The following is a 19,883-nucleotide window of genomic DNA, read 5'->3' on the forward strand; positions in this document are numbered from 1 at the left end:
TAAAATCATCTCTAAGGGCTTTCTTCGAGCAAAGGGCAGTGAACGTCATCAGCTACTTCAGACTAGACCACGATTGACAGATTCAAGACCAAGACTAATCACAACCTTTAACAATCAGTGGACTCAAATTTACGGGATCCTTGAGAAGAACTGGGGTATCCTCAAAAGCGATACCAGACTCACTCCCTTTCTTACCGACAAGCCACAGATTACAGCCAGACGTCCAAAAAATCTAAAGGACGTTCTGACCAGGAGTCCAGCGCCCGACTACCCCTCTTGGCAGGGGTTTGCGCCTACAGGGCTCCTTCCCGTGTGGGGAATGCTCCATCTGCCCCTTCATCTTGAGAACCTCTACCTTTGAGGATCCAGTGCACAAGAAGGAACATAAAATCAGGAGTTATATCAACTGCAAAACGAAGGGGGTTATTTATATCTTGATATGTCCCTGTCGCAAGCTGTACGTGGGTCAGACTTCTCAAGAACTTCGGAAAAGATGCCAACAGCACCTCTCTACAATTCGGACGGCCCTCTCTGACCAACGTAAAGGTAAGAAGTTAACCTCAATTGCCCTCCACTTCCTCCAATACCATGGGGGCTGCACACGAGGCCTTCAGGTCATTGGCTTGGAAAAGGCCATACTCAGCAACAGGGGAGGGGACATTGTTCCCCTCCTTCTACGTATAGAATCCAGGTGGATATATACTTTAGACACCATCGCTCCCAAAGGACTTAACGAGGAACTTCTGTTTACCGGCCACTACAGAACATAATTGTATTATTGTTATGGGCCAACTCTCCCTCTTTCCTTTGGCAGCTCACTAATATGTAACACATTTTCTTCTCCTGTCACTTATGTACTACTTAGTTCAGGTGCACACACATAATCTTTATTATTCACACATTTTCTAATTACAAATTTCTCAATCTCATACACACATTTTTTCCATGTCACTGTGTCTATTGATCCATCTTTTTTGGTCAACACATTCATCCATAATAACTATCTTTTATTCACACCCACTCTCTCACTTCATCATTTGCTCACTTATTGGACCCCTTAGTGTGTGCTTTTGTACAGGGCCCCCTAACATGTGCTTTAACTGTATAATTTTTGAATTTTATTTTTTTATTGTTTGTCACACCATATTCACCACCTCTCTCTTCTTTTTTCTTGTTTCTTCGTTTTTTAAGCTGCCGATAATTGTGTTTTTGACATATTCCTCTTTTCCTGGGAGACCCTATCACTCTAGCAGAACTGACCTGCAATACAGAAGATCTGATCTTCAACAACATCAGGACCTCATCTATCATATCTTTGGCGATGATCCACTAAATTTTGATCTAGGGCCTCAAAGCCCCTACTGTCCTGAGTTAATTTTGGCTTTCTAATCCTTTTGTTATACGTTGTGTCCAGAACATATATACCCATTCCTGTTGTGCGATGACTAGATATATTTATATCGGATACACGTGATACTGCTTCATCCTTTGTTAATGTCTGACCGTTTGAGGGCCAATTGGTTCTTGCTTACTATCAGTATGTGATCATCTTTTCTATTTTGACCTTTATACACTATACTATACTTATTTTTGTATATTTTTGTAATAATTATTTGTTTTTTGTCTATATGTGTACTGTATATACCCCGGTCGCTCCGGCGCGGCCCACCGTTCGTCTCCTCTGCCTGGCTCCACCGTCCGTCGTTTTTCTTCTAAACAACTCTTCCAACTACTTTGTACTAACTTGTTACAGGAGGGTAACTTCCTCTGCCTGTCTTGGCGACTATGTATGGTTTCTTTACCTTCTTGGCACTTTGCACTTTGAGCATGGCACCCGACATATATGACCACTGGTCTTTTTAGAATAATCATTACCTATTTACACATTAGATACTCTGTGAGGTGTACTTTTTTAAGCTATTCATATCAGATAATGGGCTTTTACACTATCCATCTGTAACCCTTTTGTTTATTCATTTTTCATATAATTTTCCATGTGTATTACTCACGCTTGTGTTTACCCTTTTGATAGATTTGTTTTTATTCAGCCCTAGTTAGTCCTGCTTGTAAATCTTCCCGTATTTGGGGAGTCACCCCTTCACTATATTTAAATATCTGTCGTTCTGACAATGCAGATTTCGTTGTGGGACGTATATGTATCAGTAGGCCTCTTTTTAGTTTTTCACGTGTGTACACACACCTGTTCTGCATAAAATATCTTTGATATCCCCTTGTTATTAAATGGATAACTTTCTACTTGCTTCAGCAATTACGAATTTTTTTGTGCACTTGCAACATTATGACCATGTGTGTTTCGTATAAAATCCTTACCTTTTCTCTGTATTTCGTCATGTCTTGTTGATATTCACTGTATGGGCATTTATCAGCTTCATATTCCGCCAACTCTCTTTATATAGTTAAATAAAATATTTTGTTTATTTAGACAATGTTTGGTGCACTTGATATTGTCATATTGACATTTAAGCGTCTTTATTCTTAAATCGTTTCCACTTCCTGGATACATCCCTTTGGTCCATATTTTTTGATGACCTGTGATACTATTTCGTTTGAAAATGTATGTTTCGTCTCTATATTTGTAGTATTCAGCACTTTTGTCATCGTCGATACTTACCTGCTGAGCTATCTTCTAATCTTGTAATCTGTCGTTCTTTTCTTTGTTGCCATATGAATTCGCCGTTTGTTTTGCTTTGTTCTTCTTGATACATAAATGGCCATACTCGTAGGCTTATCTGTTATTTATTTACGCCACTCATTTACATTTCCTTCGGTTTTAGCCTAGTCTTCTTTTTTCGTTGTCTACCTTTCTAATTTCCCCATTTCAATGACGGAGCATGGCAGATGCGCTCCACGCCGGACACTTCCGGTTGTGTGGAACGCATGAGTGATTTCCTGACCTCTAAGGCGCATGACCGGATATTACCTTACTATGGAACGGAAGTGGGCCGCGCCGCTTTGTAGTGACGGGGGTATATATTTGCATCACTTACCTTGTGTTGGCATCCCCTGACGAAGCCCGCGAGCCGGGCGATACGCGTAGGGCACTCTTTCCTCCCCAGACCGCAACGACCTTACTGGTAATATAATTTTTTATATTTGTATATTTCCACAGATTATCCACTTTGGACCATATATTTATTATAGTATTTACTATTTACATGAGTGATTTGTTTACCTCTTTTGTCTCGGTCCTAAATATATGTTTACATTGCTTTTTTAAGCCTATTTACATCTATTATATACTGTGGTTCATCTGTGATTTATTCATGTGGCGGGACTGGGGAGTTCGTATGTGATGTACACCCAACTTGTTCTTTGGGTTTTTAAGTATGTTTTAACATGATTTACTAATAAAGTTTAATTTATGTAATTCATACACATCTCCTATTGTGTCTTATACATTGGTAGTTTCTAGATGTGTGACTAAGTCCCTTACTGTATTATTTCTGCCCCAATCTCTCAACAAGCACCTTTGGCATATCTAACACCCTGATGAAAAGTTAGCAATCACGTTTACCACAAAAAAACAGTTGGAAAGATATCCAAAATGAATAACCATGTCTGTCGAAGGTGCAGAATAGCTATTACTATAGCAAAATTTTTTTTTTTAATTCGCTTATTTGGTATTCTCAAAACTATACTGAGATGTGGAAGAACACTAATATGTTATGTATTTCCGAGTGTAAACTGTATAAAAAATAAAATGGCAGAATTTGTGTTTCTTGTTCAACAGAGGCACAACTTCTTGCACAAAAAAAACAAGCCACCAACCGGTGATATCAATGGAAAAATAAAAAGCAACATGTCTTATCACCCTGAGCACACTGTCCCCACTGTCACACATGGTGGTGGCAGCATCATGACTTGGGCATCCTTTTCTTCAGCAGGGACAGGGAAGATGGTTGAAATTAATGGGAAGCCAAATGATATGCAAAACTGATTAATACGTACCCCAAGCGACTTGCAGCTGTAATCACAGCAAAAGGTGGTAGTACAAAGTGTAGGAGGTCGGATAATATTGCACGCCTCACTTTTCAGTTTATTATTTTTAACAAAAGTTTAAAATATCCAATACATTTCGTTCCACTTCACAGTTGTGTCCCAAATATTTGATCATAAATGGGGAAAATAGGCTTAGCGTCAAGAAGTTATAGTTAATGTATAGCCAATTTTCATATGCTTTACATCATCAATGGTGTGGAACAAGCATAGCAAAGTCTATGGAGAGTCCTAGCATGTTCTGTATAGATAGGGGGAGTAGGTAAACTATAACATAGATGTTTTTTTTTATAGGTGTTCTTGGCTATTGTAATCATGTGTTTGAAGTAAATGAGTTAATCCCTTACTATTTAGCAAGTTTCATTCTTTTTTTTCTTTTTTATGTCTAGTGGCCAGAGGTTATTGTACTTTTTTATTAAATATAGATAGTGATGTGGAAACTTTGTTAATATTCTCGTTTCTGGACTTGTGCACAAGTAATATGCACCCATCTGTAGATTTCAGTGCCTACGCATTTAGGTCAATTTTAAAGACTGTTTTGAACTACTTCCAGGATCTAGAAGAGAATTACTCATAATATTAACAGATAGTAAGACTTTGTGGGTGCAATTGAAAACTTGTATGATCTCAGTCATATTGCAGTAAATCATGACTTGCACTGTCCATACACTCTTGTGTCTTGTTAAGGTCACTCATCAAATCCATGAAACAAAGGTCACATTTACACTCTAGCAGCCCAACACTTTCTTTTAGTAACACGGCTCAGATTGGCCTTTGAGGTTTTATGGAAATGGAGAAACATGATAAATATTTCTTACTATCTTATACAGAAACATCCACTCTAAGAACAAGATACTAAGTATTAAAGCCAACATCATTACAATATAATGGGGCAGGCTTTCTATGGAGGAAGTGGAAAAATTTTGGAGTAATACAATATGCTTACACCAGATTTACTTACTGTTATGTTCTAACACACCAACACACCACTAGAAACCGCTTCTCAATTGAATTTATGTATTAGTTTGTTTTAACCTGTTTTTAGTGATATTCTATCAACAATTTTTATTAAGACATAAAAAGAGTGAATCACCATAGTTGGGTGCTGAAAAGGGATTTTTTTTTTTCCGGATGAGCTATACCAGTGATGGCGAACCTTTTAGAGGCCGAGTGCCCAAAATGCAACCCAAACCCTTCTGACTTGAAGTGAAGTGCCAACACCAAAATTTAACTAGAATAACAAGGTTTTAATTGAGAAAACGAGCCATAGAGAGACGCCCCCCCCCATATACGTAATATAGTATAAAATGCATACAGCTTGTCGCCATGTAGTATAAAATGCATACAGAATGCTGCCATGTAGTATAAAATGCATACAGAATGCCGCCAAGTAGTATAAAATGCATACAGAATGCCGCCAAGTAGTATAAAATGCATACAGAATTCCGCCATGTAGTATAAAATGCATACAGAATGCCGCCAAGTAGTATAAAATGCATATAGAATGCCGCCATGTAGTATAAAATGCATACAGCTTATCGCCATGTAGTATAAAATACATACAGAATATATATATATATATATATATATATACACATATAAACACCTACATATACACATAACATACATATACACCCACATATGCACATCACATACATATACACCCACATATGCACATCACATACATATACACATCACATACATATACACCCACATATGCACATCACATACATATACACATTACATACATATACACATACATATACACATTACATACATATACATATTACATACATATACACAGATAAACTTACTTTATTTTCTTTTATTCTACAGGAAGGTTCTCCAGGAATGCATACAGGTTACGCTGTATGCATTCTCCACTCCCACCTGGAGTGGAGGAGAGGGGGGCCACGGAGCGGAGGAGAGGGGGGCCACGGAGCGGAAGAGAGGGGGGCCACGGAGCGGAAGAGAGGGGGGCCACGGAGCGGAGGAGAGGGGGGCCACGGAGCGGAGGAGAGGGGGGCCACGGAGCGGAGGAGAGGGGGCCACGGAGCGGAGGAGAGGGGGGCTAAGGAGCGGAGGAGTGGGGGGCTACGGAGCGGTAGAGAGGGGGGCTATGGAGCGGAGGAGAGGGGGGCTATGGAGCAGAGGAGAGGGAGCAAAGCAGTGCGGAGCGGACCGGACAGAGTAGAGCGGACAGGGAGGGAGCAGAGCGGAGCGGCCCGGGATAATTAATGCGCATGCGTGGTTTCTATGGGAGCGACTGAAACTTTCAGCGCTTCCCAAGTTACCGCGCATGCGCAAAAACTCTGTCTGTGGTTCTGTCTATGGAGCGGCGCGTAGTTCCGCCGCTCGCATAGACCAAATTTTTACGGGCAGAGGCTTACTGGCGACGGTACGCGTGCCAACAGAAACGGCTTCGCGTGCCGTCTGTGGCACGCGTGCCATAGGTTCGCCATCGCTGAGCTATACGCTCACAACCTCTGCAAATACAGTATTGTATATGATATGATGTATATGATAACAAGTATGAGTCCATTTTGATGTTCAATTAAGTCGCTTTGCAACAGGTATAATAATTCAAGCCCTTCATAATATAGACTGCCTTTACAAACTTGTGTGAAAGAATAGTTCAATAAGGTTTTCCTTTTCCACTTAAGCTATTGTAAGAGATTTTTATCTAGGACTCAAAACAGTCCATCATGTTATAAGGTGACTTTCGTATTAACCCTTTCATTGCTCCCGGTACCGGGATGAGAGCAGGAACTTAGACACACCAGTCTCTTAGAAGATGCAGAATGTCCAAACTTTATTAGCATGCAACCGCATATATAAAACACATAAAATCATCTACATAGGGGCGTGAAAAGGTGATAAAATACTGCAATGCTATTGGCCATAATGAATATCTCAGGACATCCTCTTTAAGACATTCTTTCAAAATGTTTATGAACTATACACCATTTCTTCCAGAGGCCTAATTCTAATATAATTCTAATTCTATTATAATACTAATTGTCCTTGTGTTAGCTCTGTATAAGTTAGTTAATATAGCCTGCTAAATTTTATGTTGAAAACTCATGATAACTCAAAAGATTTTCTAAAATCTTTACACAAGAAAGTTGCCTAAAAGAATCCAAAATCTTGTCTCTTCTTATATGTTGTATGTTTAATGGTATGAATAAGAATAAATTACATTTGACTGACAATGTGAAAGAAATAAAAACTTGCCAATAAAATATTTTGAGCTCAGATCTAACATTTTTAAAAGTTCAACAATAAGCATTGACACGACACATATGACATTGTAAAGTAACAAAAACAAAATTGGAAAGGTGATTTATCACAAAACAAATAAACCATTGTGCTGTTTGGGTCTGTTTCCACTTTTTGCTCCCCAACCCCAAAAATCCATAACTTTATTTTTCTGAGTACAGAACTGTATGAGGGCTATGCAACAAATTGTCCTTCTTTCTGAAAGTATTTGCATTATTTTCTTGTGGGCTCTGTTTTCACGGCTTTCACTGTTCGTTTTTAAATGACACCTCAAATTCATTCTCGAATCACATACAAAATTTGTATAGTTTTTATTATGTTTTAATAAAAAAAAACACCTAGTGGCTTGTCTGTTCTGCTCATTCACTCCTCAGCTCTCAGCCCCCACCTTTGTGCTCCTGCACAACTCCTCCCACCCCACTGATGTCAGCTCACCAGGCTGTGAGCTCTATCCTTGTGTGAAGAAGCAGGAGAGAGGAGTTGTACAAGAGCACAAAAGTGGGTGCGGAGAGCTGAGGAGTGAGCGAGTAGCACAGACAAGCCAAATGTTTTTTTTTTCCTTAATTGTATCCAAACCAAAACAAACCTGGGACTCAGAACAGGATTCTGTCAGGGTGTAAGGTAAGTTAAAACACACAATTATATTGTAATGCTTATGCGCAGAAATGTTAGAAAGTTATCCAGTTGTAATGGGCTTCTGCAACCTGTCTAGTGAAAATAGCAAGCATTTTAAAAAAACATTCACCTCTTCTTTTTTTATTAAACTCATTTTATTGAAAGATAAACATAGTATGTGCATTACAGTTAAAAAAGGAAATGTAAACAATGTGTAATGTGGCTACAGGGAAACCGTCATATCTTCAAGTTCCTATGCAAAGGACTTTGCAATGCAGTGATACAATCACAGATATTCTGTACACATACATTTCAAATAATCATGGATCGTCCGGGGTACAGTTATACAAAAATAGAAGGTAACCAGTTTGGACGTATGATAGATATGCCACCCATTCTCCCAAACCCTTTGAGTGTCTGAAACCCCCCAGGCTAAAGGAAGGGATCAACCTTAAGGCCTCACACAGCAGAGCCAACAAGCTTATGTTAAAGGGCATCTACCACCAGGATGACAGACTGTATGCAAATGAGCCCGAGGGGCTCCAGGCTCCATTAACACCTATGGAGCCTAGAGTCCCTAAGGCTTATTTGCATTCAGTCCTTCATCCTGGTGGAAGATGTACTTAAAAATTCAGAGACTATAAAGACAAAACCTGTCTTTATAGACAAAATAGACAAAAAGACTATAAAGACAAAATCCTTATGGAATTTGCCTGGGTTTCCCTTACTCTTGTACACAATTGGATAATATTACATAATTGAATTGACCATATTCTTCTTTGAAGTGGAGAGATGTTTCCTATGAAGCCAGGCCACGAACAGTGACTCCTGCAGGAAGCCTCATCCAGCAAGCCCAGCAGAGACACCTAAGAAGTCTTCTAGGGAGGTACCGGATCCCACCTCAAATTTTTGGCAGCGGAGCAAGGGAGCTTTTAGCTCCACTGCTAAATCAACCTCACGCTGACGGTGTGAGAGAGGAAGGAGATGTGGAGAAGGCTGCAGCTTCTATTGGAGCCAGTAGAACTATTGACTACACTGGGGTGCACTGTTACTATTTTTTCATGTGGTGGGAGACCGAGTATTGGCTATAGGGGCATTTTTACTATATTGGCTACTCTGGGGGGACATTATTACTTTATTGGCTACTGTGGGGGCACTGGTAGTATATTGGGTACTATGGGGACACCATTACTAAATTAGCTACAATGGGGTCATATTGGCTACTGTGGGGGAATAATGGTGATCTCTATGGATGCAACAAAACAGTATTAAATTGAACGCATCACCAGGAATGCAATTTTTAGTGACTATCCCCCTCCCTCCCCTGCCTGCTCAATGCACATGACAGGAGGTAGGACGGGGTAAGGGAGCTGGATGAGTGTGGAGAAGAGGAGACTAACACAGGCTCATAGGCTTCTGCAAGACATCCCCCCTCTGCAGAAAAAAAGGCTACAGATGTCTCTGTAAATGAAAAAGCACATTTATTTCTACCCAGAAAGAATACAATTTTATCAATAGGGTTATCATACCCAACAATGGCGCCATAAAAATCTACAAAAATTGTCCCGCATAAAATAATCCCTTACATGGCTAAACCGATGGAAAATCAAAAAGTTATATCTTTTGGCTTTCCTTTGTCAAGGGAAATTTTCAACAAGTACAAATGACTTGTCATTGAGGCTCAAAATAGGCCAGTCGCTAAGGAGCTAAACATCGAGGAGTTCTAAATAAGTACAAAAATAAACTCTGATCAATATCAGGAGACATCAGCACTGAAATGAGTTAATAGCATAACGTAATGCAGTATCCCGGAACACTTACAGTTGTTTCACATGATATGATACATCACTGATAAGGTCATAAGATAAATATCAGACGTCTCTAAAACGTTATCTCATTTCAGCAAGTCTCAAAAAAGTGATAAAATATCTGTGTGAAGATAATTTAGCCCAAATGCAGTCTTATGGTCCCTTAGAAACGGAGGACAGCTGTCCTTTGATGCAACCATGTCTGCTGGAGTGATTGCACTAAAAAAAAAAAAAATATGTCTTAAATTACCAGGAGTTACTCCATGTCCCACAGCCATCTTTTGGTAATGATGGCAGATTCCATGTTCTTGGGTGCCTCATGTGTCTGGCTACTCCTGGAAGAGCACAGTGCTGGTCGTATCCAAGGACAGTTATCTCCTTTCTTAGGGACAACATGAGACATTATCCAAAATTCCAAAAGCTGTGAAATGGTGCGCCATTTTCTTTTGGGCTCGGTTTTTACAGCTTTCACTGTGCACTCCAAACAGCCTCTCTTTTAGGGCATTTCCACATTACTCTGATCAGTGTGTTATCAGGCAGTGAGCATAGTCGTGACAAGTGCCATGCCACAGACAATGGGTCAATATGGTTGGGATTGATATAGGACTGCTACATATCAGGGAAACAAGAACTCAGTGCAAAGTCAACTAATGGGGAAATAAGAACTTCCCGGTATGCAGCAAGACTCAGTATATTAAAAAATACCTACATAAAATAGAATGCGCACGGATTTTAAATGGCCATCTCACATCTCTGCAACTACACAGGGTATGATGGAAAGGTATACACAAAGGTGTATTGGAAAGGCTTTTATATCTTCCGTGTGTTCAATCCCTCCAATTTTTAGCCCTAATGCAGATGTGAACTGGCCCCTAACCACCACACCTTCTTTTTAGGCCACTAGTTGAACCAGCTGAAAGTGGCATTGTCACAACAGAATATTACACACAACCTGGCCCAGATTAGCACTAGTGGAACGGCAACGACACAATCCAGCCGCCCCCACCCCAAACCTTAGGGCCACCCTCCCCCCCCCCCCCCATTATGATGGTTCCCTTTCATTCTCATACATTTCTGTTCCTTTATAGAGATCATCATTTGATCTTTTTTTTTTTTTGGAAAAAGGCAGGCATGTTTCTGTAAGCCCCTGTTGCAGATGCTGGAAGCTTTTTTTTTTTTTTGGCTCCCTCCTTACAAGAGCTAGATGTTTTTTAATTTTTTCATTGCAATTTACTGGAAAGCTGAAAAATAAATAAATACATACACATACAAATATATATTTTATTTTATGTACACAAGATTAAAAAAACTGTTAAGGCTTGTTAAGCTGTGGTCACATGTTGCTTCTTTGTGAAGTGTAACATTTTCACAGCTGCTTAACGTTTTTTTTCTTCTCTGCTTTAAAAACAGCCAAATTCATGGAATCATAACTCTGCAATGCGTTTAAAGATGCATCTTAAACGGCGTGCGACTTTGCACATATATGCCCGTAAGTCCTCTCCTTACACCACAGCATCATTAAGGATGTACAGGCAGTCCCTGGGTTACATACAAGATAGGGTCAGTAGGTTTGTTCTTAAGTTGAATTCTTATGCAAGTCAGAACTGTATATTTTATCATTGTAATCCCAGACCGAACTTTTTTGGTCTCTGTGACAATTGGATTTTAACAATGTTGGGTTGTCATAAGAATCAAGATTAACACTAAAGCTTCATTACATACACTTGTGATAACTGTTACAGCTGATTATTGTAGCCTAGGACTAAAGTACAATAAATTACCAATATCCCGAGGTCTGTTCGTAACTAGGGGTCGTATGCAAGTCGAGTGTTCTTAAGTAGGGAATCGCCTGTATTATTATTACATTATGTGTCGTTAATTGGTTAAATCCTGAACAACATAGTTAATATTTATACAAAAACAATTCAGAAAATGCAACAAAAATGGCAAGTGAATGCAGCCTCAATTACATCAGACAAGTGACAGTGATTTCTATAGAAGTGATATCTATTGTAACACCATCATTGCTTACTCACAATAGATGATGTCACAGCAATCTACACCTCCTATCTGCACAGAGCATGCATAGAAAATTTTCCATAGATCTCAGCTAATCTGCTCCAGACTATTGTTTCCTATAGACATATACCAATGGAATATACCATTCAAGACTGCAAAGTCTGGTTTTTAGGTGTAAACTCTTATTTCATTCCACTTTTTAGTACAATTAAGAAAATCATTGTAACTTTTTTTATAGTGTAGTTGTAATTTTTTTTTAAATTTCTTTTACAGATTTTTAAAGGGAACATGTCATCAGAAATTGACCTAATAAACTATTACCAGTATGTTGTCAAGCAACTGAACAGCTTCTAGATCATGTTTCCTTCATGGCCCAGGTTGGTGCCATCATCCAGAAGATCAAGTTTGAAGTGAGGCGTAAATTGGATGTATAAAGTCAGGGAGGCAGAGAGTTTAATACCAAAGTTAAAGGGGTTTTCCCATCTGGGCATTAACATTTAATTAAATTCATTTGCCATATGTAAACATTTCTTCAATTGGATGTTAATTAAAAAAATGTTCCTGTGTGAAGATAATTTCTCATAAATGTAGTCATGTTGTCCCTTAGAAACCAGATAGCTTCCTCGGATACGACCACCTCACACTCAAGCAGCGGTGGCCAGACTTGCGCTATAGAGTCCTGCCAGACCACCAGGATTCGGCAATCATTACCACAGGACGGCTGTGGGACCTGGAGTAACTCCTCGGACATTTTATATACAATAACCTTTTGTTTCTTTGTGCAATCACTCCAGTAGAGGTGGCCGTATCCGAGGAAGCTATCTCGTTTCTAAGGGACAACATGGCTACATTTATGAGAATTTATCTTCACACAGGAACATTTTTTTAATAACATCTAATTGAAGAAATGTTTATATATGGCAGATTAATGAAACTGAATGCGAGTGCCCAGATGAGAATACCCCTTTAAGCTCTCCCTGCCTCTGAACACCTCTAATGTAACTGACGTGCGCGACTGTCAACAATGTCCTTGGATGCAGGACCATCAATTATAGTGGGGTATTCTGAGGAAGGGAAGGCTTGCCCCCACCTGCTTGACTTCACTAAACCAATTTACATCTCACTTCAAAGCAGATTTTCTGGATGATTGCACCACACTGGACCATGAAAGAAACATGATCTATCAGCTGCTTGTTAACATACTGGTAGTGGTTTATTAGGACAATTTCCGATGACGGGTTCCCTTTAAGCTTTCTCTTAAAGCAATAACGTGCCCAATTTGTCCTACACAGTCATTTCTTTACTAAAAGAAACCTGAGGTCTGATCACATTTTGTCCAGTCATATACATACAAACATAGAAACAGCCACTTTCTGTGGAAATTCATCATAACAGAGGGGATGTCCCAAAATGACAATTTTCTGCTTGCACGGTTTCATTTAACCAACAAGAACACACGCTCCCAGGAGAATATAGACTCTAGGAAAGGTTACAATATTACACCATTACATGTAAAATAGAGGTTTATTTTTATGTTATTTCTACAAACAAAAAAACAAGTATAAATTGTACTCTATACAGAGAAACATCTAGATGCACACATAACACGGTACCAACTTACAGTAGAAATGGCAACCATGTGCAAGCATCAAATAAACTTTTCAATGGAATTGTCATTCTGTTATTTGTTCCTACAAAAAGATGTAATCAAATCATATGGAAACATATATGAATACATAGTGGTGTCTGCAGAATTTACAGTAAGGGCAATAGCACACAATGGGGGAGATTTATCAGAAACGTCCAAGACAAAACTATTCTAGTAGCCCATGGAAACACGCCGGAGTGAAAGCTGAGCTCTGATTGGTTACTCATGGCGACCAATCTGCTCTCAGATGCTTCTGATAAATCTCCCCAAACCAAGTCCCTCTACTTGCAGCATGGTAAATGGCATGGCAGCTTTCAGCTGGTAAATTTGGCACAAAGACCCAGCTCATTTGTGCGCAACAGCCCTTATCGGAGATACATAAAGATACAGGAAGTGGAATCAGAACTTGCATATTTTCCATAAAAATATAAAATAAAACACATTCAAAAAATGAAATGTGAAGGCACATTTGCACAGCTATACATTTTACAACCAAACATGTACACCACATCCCAAAACCCTCCTCTATTACTTGAACTTTCACACAGTGTTTGCAAAGGGAAAATCAGTTGTATTCCTAGGCCACTAACCAGATAAAGATAGTTGGAGAAAAAAAAAAACCCACACAAATACTATGCCATTGTGACTGCATTTGAGTAATACATCAGGAAAACGTCCGAAAAAACATATCTCCAACAAACCCTGCAAAATACAGTGTAAAAGTAGCCCTACCATATGTATACAGAGAAATGAGCACCTTGCTCAATAGTGTCTTATACTGTTTTTAGGCACCAATATAAACCTAAAAAAAGGAAAAAGGTGATAAGTATCAAACGTAACAGAAATTGTTGGAACCACAAAAAGTCCCTGCAGCATTTCTTTATGAAATAAGGCACTCACTACAAATGACTCCACACATGGCAAAGGTGGAGCTTGCAAAATGTGCATGAGGTATATCTACTTTAGCAATAGAAAGAGTAGGGCTCATATTAGCATCTATTGTAAGCTGGTTTTATGTATACATATATATATTAGCAAAGTTTGGATAACTAGAATGGAGCGTTTTAAATGGGAAATTAATGACACTTGGAGCACTTGGTTTGAATGTCTTATGAAATCTCCATGTGCTCCAAAACATGGTCATTACAGACTTCACAGGCCAACCATGGCTGTAGTGGTGGAGGGAAAAAAAAATAAATGCAAAAAAGGTGTCCCAGCTGAGGCAGTACATACACAAAATGAAAGCATTGCTTATAAACTCAACAAGTGCTATTTAGGCAAACAACAAAAAATGTTCTGATCATTTTCAATTTGCTGGCATTAAGAAGAAACGGTCTTCAAAATATCTGATCGGTTCCATAAAGCTCATTGGCACTGGAAAGACTGCTCTAGCACCATTGAGAAAGACGTTCTCTTCGCTGTCCATACTCTTGCTTGAGATCTCACACTTCTCAGATGTTGGGAATAGACTATAAATGGATGCTCCATCACCACTTCTACCACTGATGCAGCAAGGCAGATTTTACCCTAGCTCTTATTTTCCTCCCGCTCATGTAATAACTTTATGGCACAATCAATGTCTTCTTCTGGTACCTATTAGGAAAAAATAAAAAAAAATGGAAATGTTATGCTAAAAGATGCATAGAAGGCATTTCTAAAACAAGAGAAACTTGATAGATCTGGAGACGTACCCCCATGTACACAATGCACATTTGAGTACAGGGCATTAAGAATTCAGAAAATTGATAGCAGATCTCCATTAGGGTGTGCTGGGAGACCGCCGGGGGCCCATAGTCCCAGGGGCCCACACCCATCCAAGTCACTGTTCGAGGTTAAGAATCAGCCTGCTGTTGCTATATGAGGGCAGCCGCAGGCAGATCTATCACCACAAACTCTTGTGAGCAGGTAGGGGGGAACGAAACTCCCTGCAGAAGCTCCGTGGGTCACTCTGATAGTCTTCCCTCCACTTCCTACCTGCTGGGTCATACTGGAGGGGGAAAGGCTCACTGCACACAAAACTGTGACTACACTCCCTGTGTCATCTGCTGCTGCTGTCCTTGTGTTTAATGTAGGTTTGCATATGTAAACTTTAAGTGTATGATGTATATCCGTGTGTTAGTTTACACATACCTACACATATGCATCTTCTAAGTGCATGAAGAGTGTGCGCGCACCTGTTGTGTCTGGGTGTTAATTTACACATATGTATCTACTAACAGACACACATCATGCACATACAGATAAAATATACACGCATACAAACCATGCAGTGAGTTTACATATCCTTACACATATGCATCTATTAAGTGCATGGTGTGTGTACATTTATTTCATCTATGTGCATGATGAGTGTTCAGTGTGTTTGTATATATATTTTTGTATGTATGCGCTTGCACATGTGTATGTAAAGGCATGATATTTGTATGTATGTGGTAGTATATATGTTTGTGCATCTGTGTGTGGCATTATATTTGCATGTAAATTCATGATGTGTGTATGTGTTAGGATATGCATTTGTGAATGTATTTATATATCGATCGGTATAAGTGTTATATCTATGTGTAAACTCTAAAAGCATGATGAGTGTTGTATTTTCACATAAATGTGTGTATATTTATCTTAATCATGTGCTTCTATGGTACTGTACTTTCTTCAGAGTTTGCCTCAGATAAGGTCCCTTGCACATGACCGTAATTGTGGCCATTATCTGACCGTACCAGATCACAGCCACAGACCAGATCACAGATCTATGGCGCCAAATCACAGTACATTGAGCACACTATGGGGCAGTCTGTGCCAGAATTGTGATGTGGACTGCACAGAAATACATGCGCAAACTATTAGCACATGTATTTATGAAGTGCCTGCGCACGCATGACCAGCAAGTCCAACAAAAATATGGCGCACATTACTTGAACTGAGTGCACCATAATAATTAATGAAAACACATCCGGTCTTCATGAATGTGTCGCCTGCTGCACGATATAAGTAAATGTGGGCTTATGACTCAATGTACTGTGACCTGGCCAGTGCAGGGGGTAATGGGTAAGCACTTCTCCCTGCCATCCTCTTCTGCAACGGTCGTGTACAAGGAACCTTAGACTGCCGAATGATTATAACAATGGGATCCTTCTGCGCTCTCATGTGAGGTCTATTGTTATAAAAGAATTGTGTCACATTATGCGTAAAACGTGTAAGTATAGTGGTTATATACTCATTGTGGGGAATATATCAAGATCAGCATTTGGCACAATGGCCTTATGCCTCCCTACCCCAAGTGCAACATGTGCCTGTTATATGGCAAGACCTGGCTGCAATTGGCTCCATTAGGGGACTGGCATCAAGCACAACTACACCTGATGAATTGCATGCTTGAGCTAGCTGCACAGGCAGTGCCCTTGTGTTTTTTTTTTAATTTTTTTAAGGGCAGATTCATAAAGCCCAGTCTGGCGAATGCTCCAATTATTAAACCTCTGAAAGTTTCTCCTACCTGCAGATAGGATCTTTGGAGATCAGCAAAAAAGACCATTGGTTTTAGGGTCACCTCTTCACCAAGGTCCTTCTGCCCCGAATACTTTGTTTAAAACTTCTAACATTAAAAGGCAGTCTACCATGTCAAACTCCACAAGTAAATAGAGCATTGTGTAAAGCACTTTAAGAGAAAGTATTATCTGACAAGCTCATAAATTACAGATAACTGGAAAAAAGGAGAGTTCTATTTTTTTTTTATCTTTATGCAGATTATCTTTTGCAGATGTTTTCTATTAACTACACTTTATTTCTGCAAGGGATCGTCTACCTTCCTAAGGATAGGTGGGGTATGCTGGGCTAACTAATCCAATGGAATCACAATATCGTTTACACCTTTTCCTTTTAGTTATGAACATTTTAAGGGCATGTACAAACATACCAATAAAAACAAATAAAATAATTGATTGGTTAAATGGATATACCCAGGAGGAGAACACCTCGTCTCAGAGTAGAGCCTTAATTTCAAGTTGGCATTATATATTATTTAATAAAGTTAACCCCTTTACAACTGCCATATGGCTATATAGGTCCTAAAAAGGGGGATATGCCCCTTCAAATTTACATAAATATTTAAAAAGATCAGTCGCTGGAAAACATGAAATGCATTTCTGGAAAGCACATAAAGATGAGTATTTATAATTATATTATTATTATTTATACAGCGCCATCAAATTCTGTAGCGCTTTACAAATCATAGGGGACATATACAAACATAATATTACATTACAAAAGAACAAAACAGTCATATGGAACAATAGGAGTGAGGGCCCTGCTCACAAGAGCTTTACAGACGATGATGATGTTGACACGAGGTTGTAGAATGGTCCAGCCACATACAGTGGGTGAGGAAAGTATTGAGGTTCCTTTCAATTTTTCACTTATTTTTGATCTTACCAATTGGCTGCAATGAAACAGTTTTTCTTATGCTCATTGTACACACCACATCAAATATTTTTGCCAATTTATTAAACATAAGTATTCAGAGTACACGCACCCTTTCAGCAAGTACAGCCATAAGTCTTAGGAATGATGCATCAAGTTTTTTTTGTACCTTGATTTGAGGATCCTCTGCCATTCTTCCTTGCAGATCCTCTCCAGTTCCATCAGGTTGGATGGTGAATGTTGGTGGAAGCCATTTTCAAGTTTCTCCAGAGATACTCAATTGGGTTTAGGTCAGGGCTCTGACTGGGCCAGTCAAGATTAGTCACAGTGTTGTTCTGAAGCCACTGCTTTGTTATTTTAGCTGTGTGCTTAGGGTCATTGTCTTGGTGGTAGGTGAACCTTCGACTCAGTCTGAGGTCCAGAGAATTCTGGAAGAGGTTCTCATCCAGGAAATATGTAGTTGGCCGCATACATCTTTCCATCAATTGCAACCAGTTGTTCTGCCCCTGAAGCTTAAAAACACCCCCATAGCATGATGCTGCCACCACCATCATGTGTCACTGTTGGGATTGTATTTGGCAGGTGATGAACAGTGCCTGGTTTTCTCCACACTTGCCACTTAGAACGAACAATAAAAAGTTCAATCTGTCTCATCAGACCAGAGATTCTTATTTCCCATAGTGTGAGAGTCCTTCAGGTGTTCTTTTTGCAAACTGTATGCAGGCTTTCATATGTCTTGCACTGAGGAGAGAGTCTGTCATAAACCCCCAACTGGTGGAGCGCTGCAGTGATAGGCGAAAGTTCCATAAAGTCAACCATCTCCCTACTGCACCTTTGGTGCTCAGCCACAGTGATCTTGGGCTGTTTCTTCACCTCACTCACTAAGGCTCTTCTCCCACGATTGACCTGGCCCTCCAGCCAAACTAAGCAAGGTAGAGTTGTGGCTGATAAAACTTCTTCCATTTAAGGATTATTTAGGCCACTGTGCTCTTAGGAACCCCGAGAGCTGCAGAAATTCTTTTGTAACCTTTGCCAGATCTATTCCCTGCAACAATTCTGTCTGAGCTCCTTGGGCAGTTCCTTAGACCTTATGATTCTTATGTTCTCCGACATGCACTGCGAGGTCTTATATATGTGCCTTTCCTAATCAAGTCCAATTAGTATAATTAAACACAGCTGGACTCCAACAAAAAGTAGAACCATCGCAAGGTGGATCAGAAAGATATGAAAAGCATGTGAATTAAAGAAGAGTGTCACAGCAAAGAGTCTGAATACTTATATGACCATGTGATATTTCAGTTTTTCTTGATTAATAAATTAGCAAAAATATCTATATTTGTTTTCTTCTGTAAAAACGGGGTGCAGAGTCCAGCCAGAGACTTAACCTGAGCAACTGAGCATCTCTGAAGAGACTTGAAAATGGCTTTCACCAACATTTGCCATTCTTCCTTGCAGATCCTCTCCAGTTTCCTTAGGTTGGATGGTGGAGAATCCCCCAAATCCAGGTGTGAAAAACCTGTTGCATCATTCATTCACAAGACGACTCATGGCTGTACTGGCTCAAAAGGTGCTTCTACTGATTACTGAGCAAAGGGTCTGATAACTTAAGACCATGTGATATTTCAGTTTTGCTTGCAGAGTGTAAATTAATGAGCAAAAAAAAACAAAAAATAAAAACACTTTTTTGATCTTACCAATGAAACAAAGAAAAATGTAAAAGGGGTCTGAACACTTTGTGTAAGTGCAGTACACAATGCTGCTTATACTTGTGGGTGAGTTGAGAGGTTGTAGGCTCCGTATGAAGGATTTTGAAAGCCATTGGGCTCTACAAAAGTGCCCCACAGATTTTTCATATCTGTCCCTCCACACAATCCTGTCTTGGGGTTTGCCTTTATATGCATTATTAGGAGTGATACCTTCTATAACAAAGGGTGTTTCACTCAAAATAATGTCCAAATCAACTAAATTTACTATAGTTGGTAATCAAGAGAAATGTGCTGCCTCCCAAGCTAAATTTCACGTGTCATAGCAAAGGGTGTCAACACTATGCAAAATTTTAGTTTTTCCTTTTCAACAAATTTACG

The 19,883-nt window shown here is 39.5% G+C and overlaps 1 protein-coding gene across 1 annotated transcript in view; it reads right to left on the reverse strand.

Moving 5' to 3' along the window:
- Window positions 1–13,235: 13,235 nt before the first annotated feature.
- The window catches only part of CASTOR1 (cytosolic arginine sensor for mTORC1 subunit 1), a 28,735-nt gene continuing 22,087 nt past the window's right edge, over window positions 13,236–19,883 (reverse strand). Inside the window, exon 9 of the mRNA XM_072148807.1 lies at window positions 13,236–14,979. Coding sequence (XP_072004908.1) covers window positions 14,914–14,979 — 66 coding nt within the window. The 3' untranslated portion in view covers window positions 13,236–14,913. The remainder of the gene's footprint in view (window positions 14,980–19,883) is intronic.

The sequence above is a fragment of the Engystomops pustulosus genome, chromosome 1 (assembly GCF_040894005.1).
Source record: "Engystomops pustulosus chromosome 1, aEngPut4.maternal, whole genome shotgun sequence".
In the NCBI taxonomy this organism is placed as follows: Eukaryota; Metazoa; Chordata; class Amphibia; order Anura; family Leptodactylidae; genus Engystomops; species Engystomops pustulosus.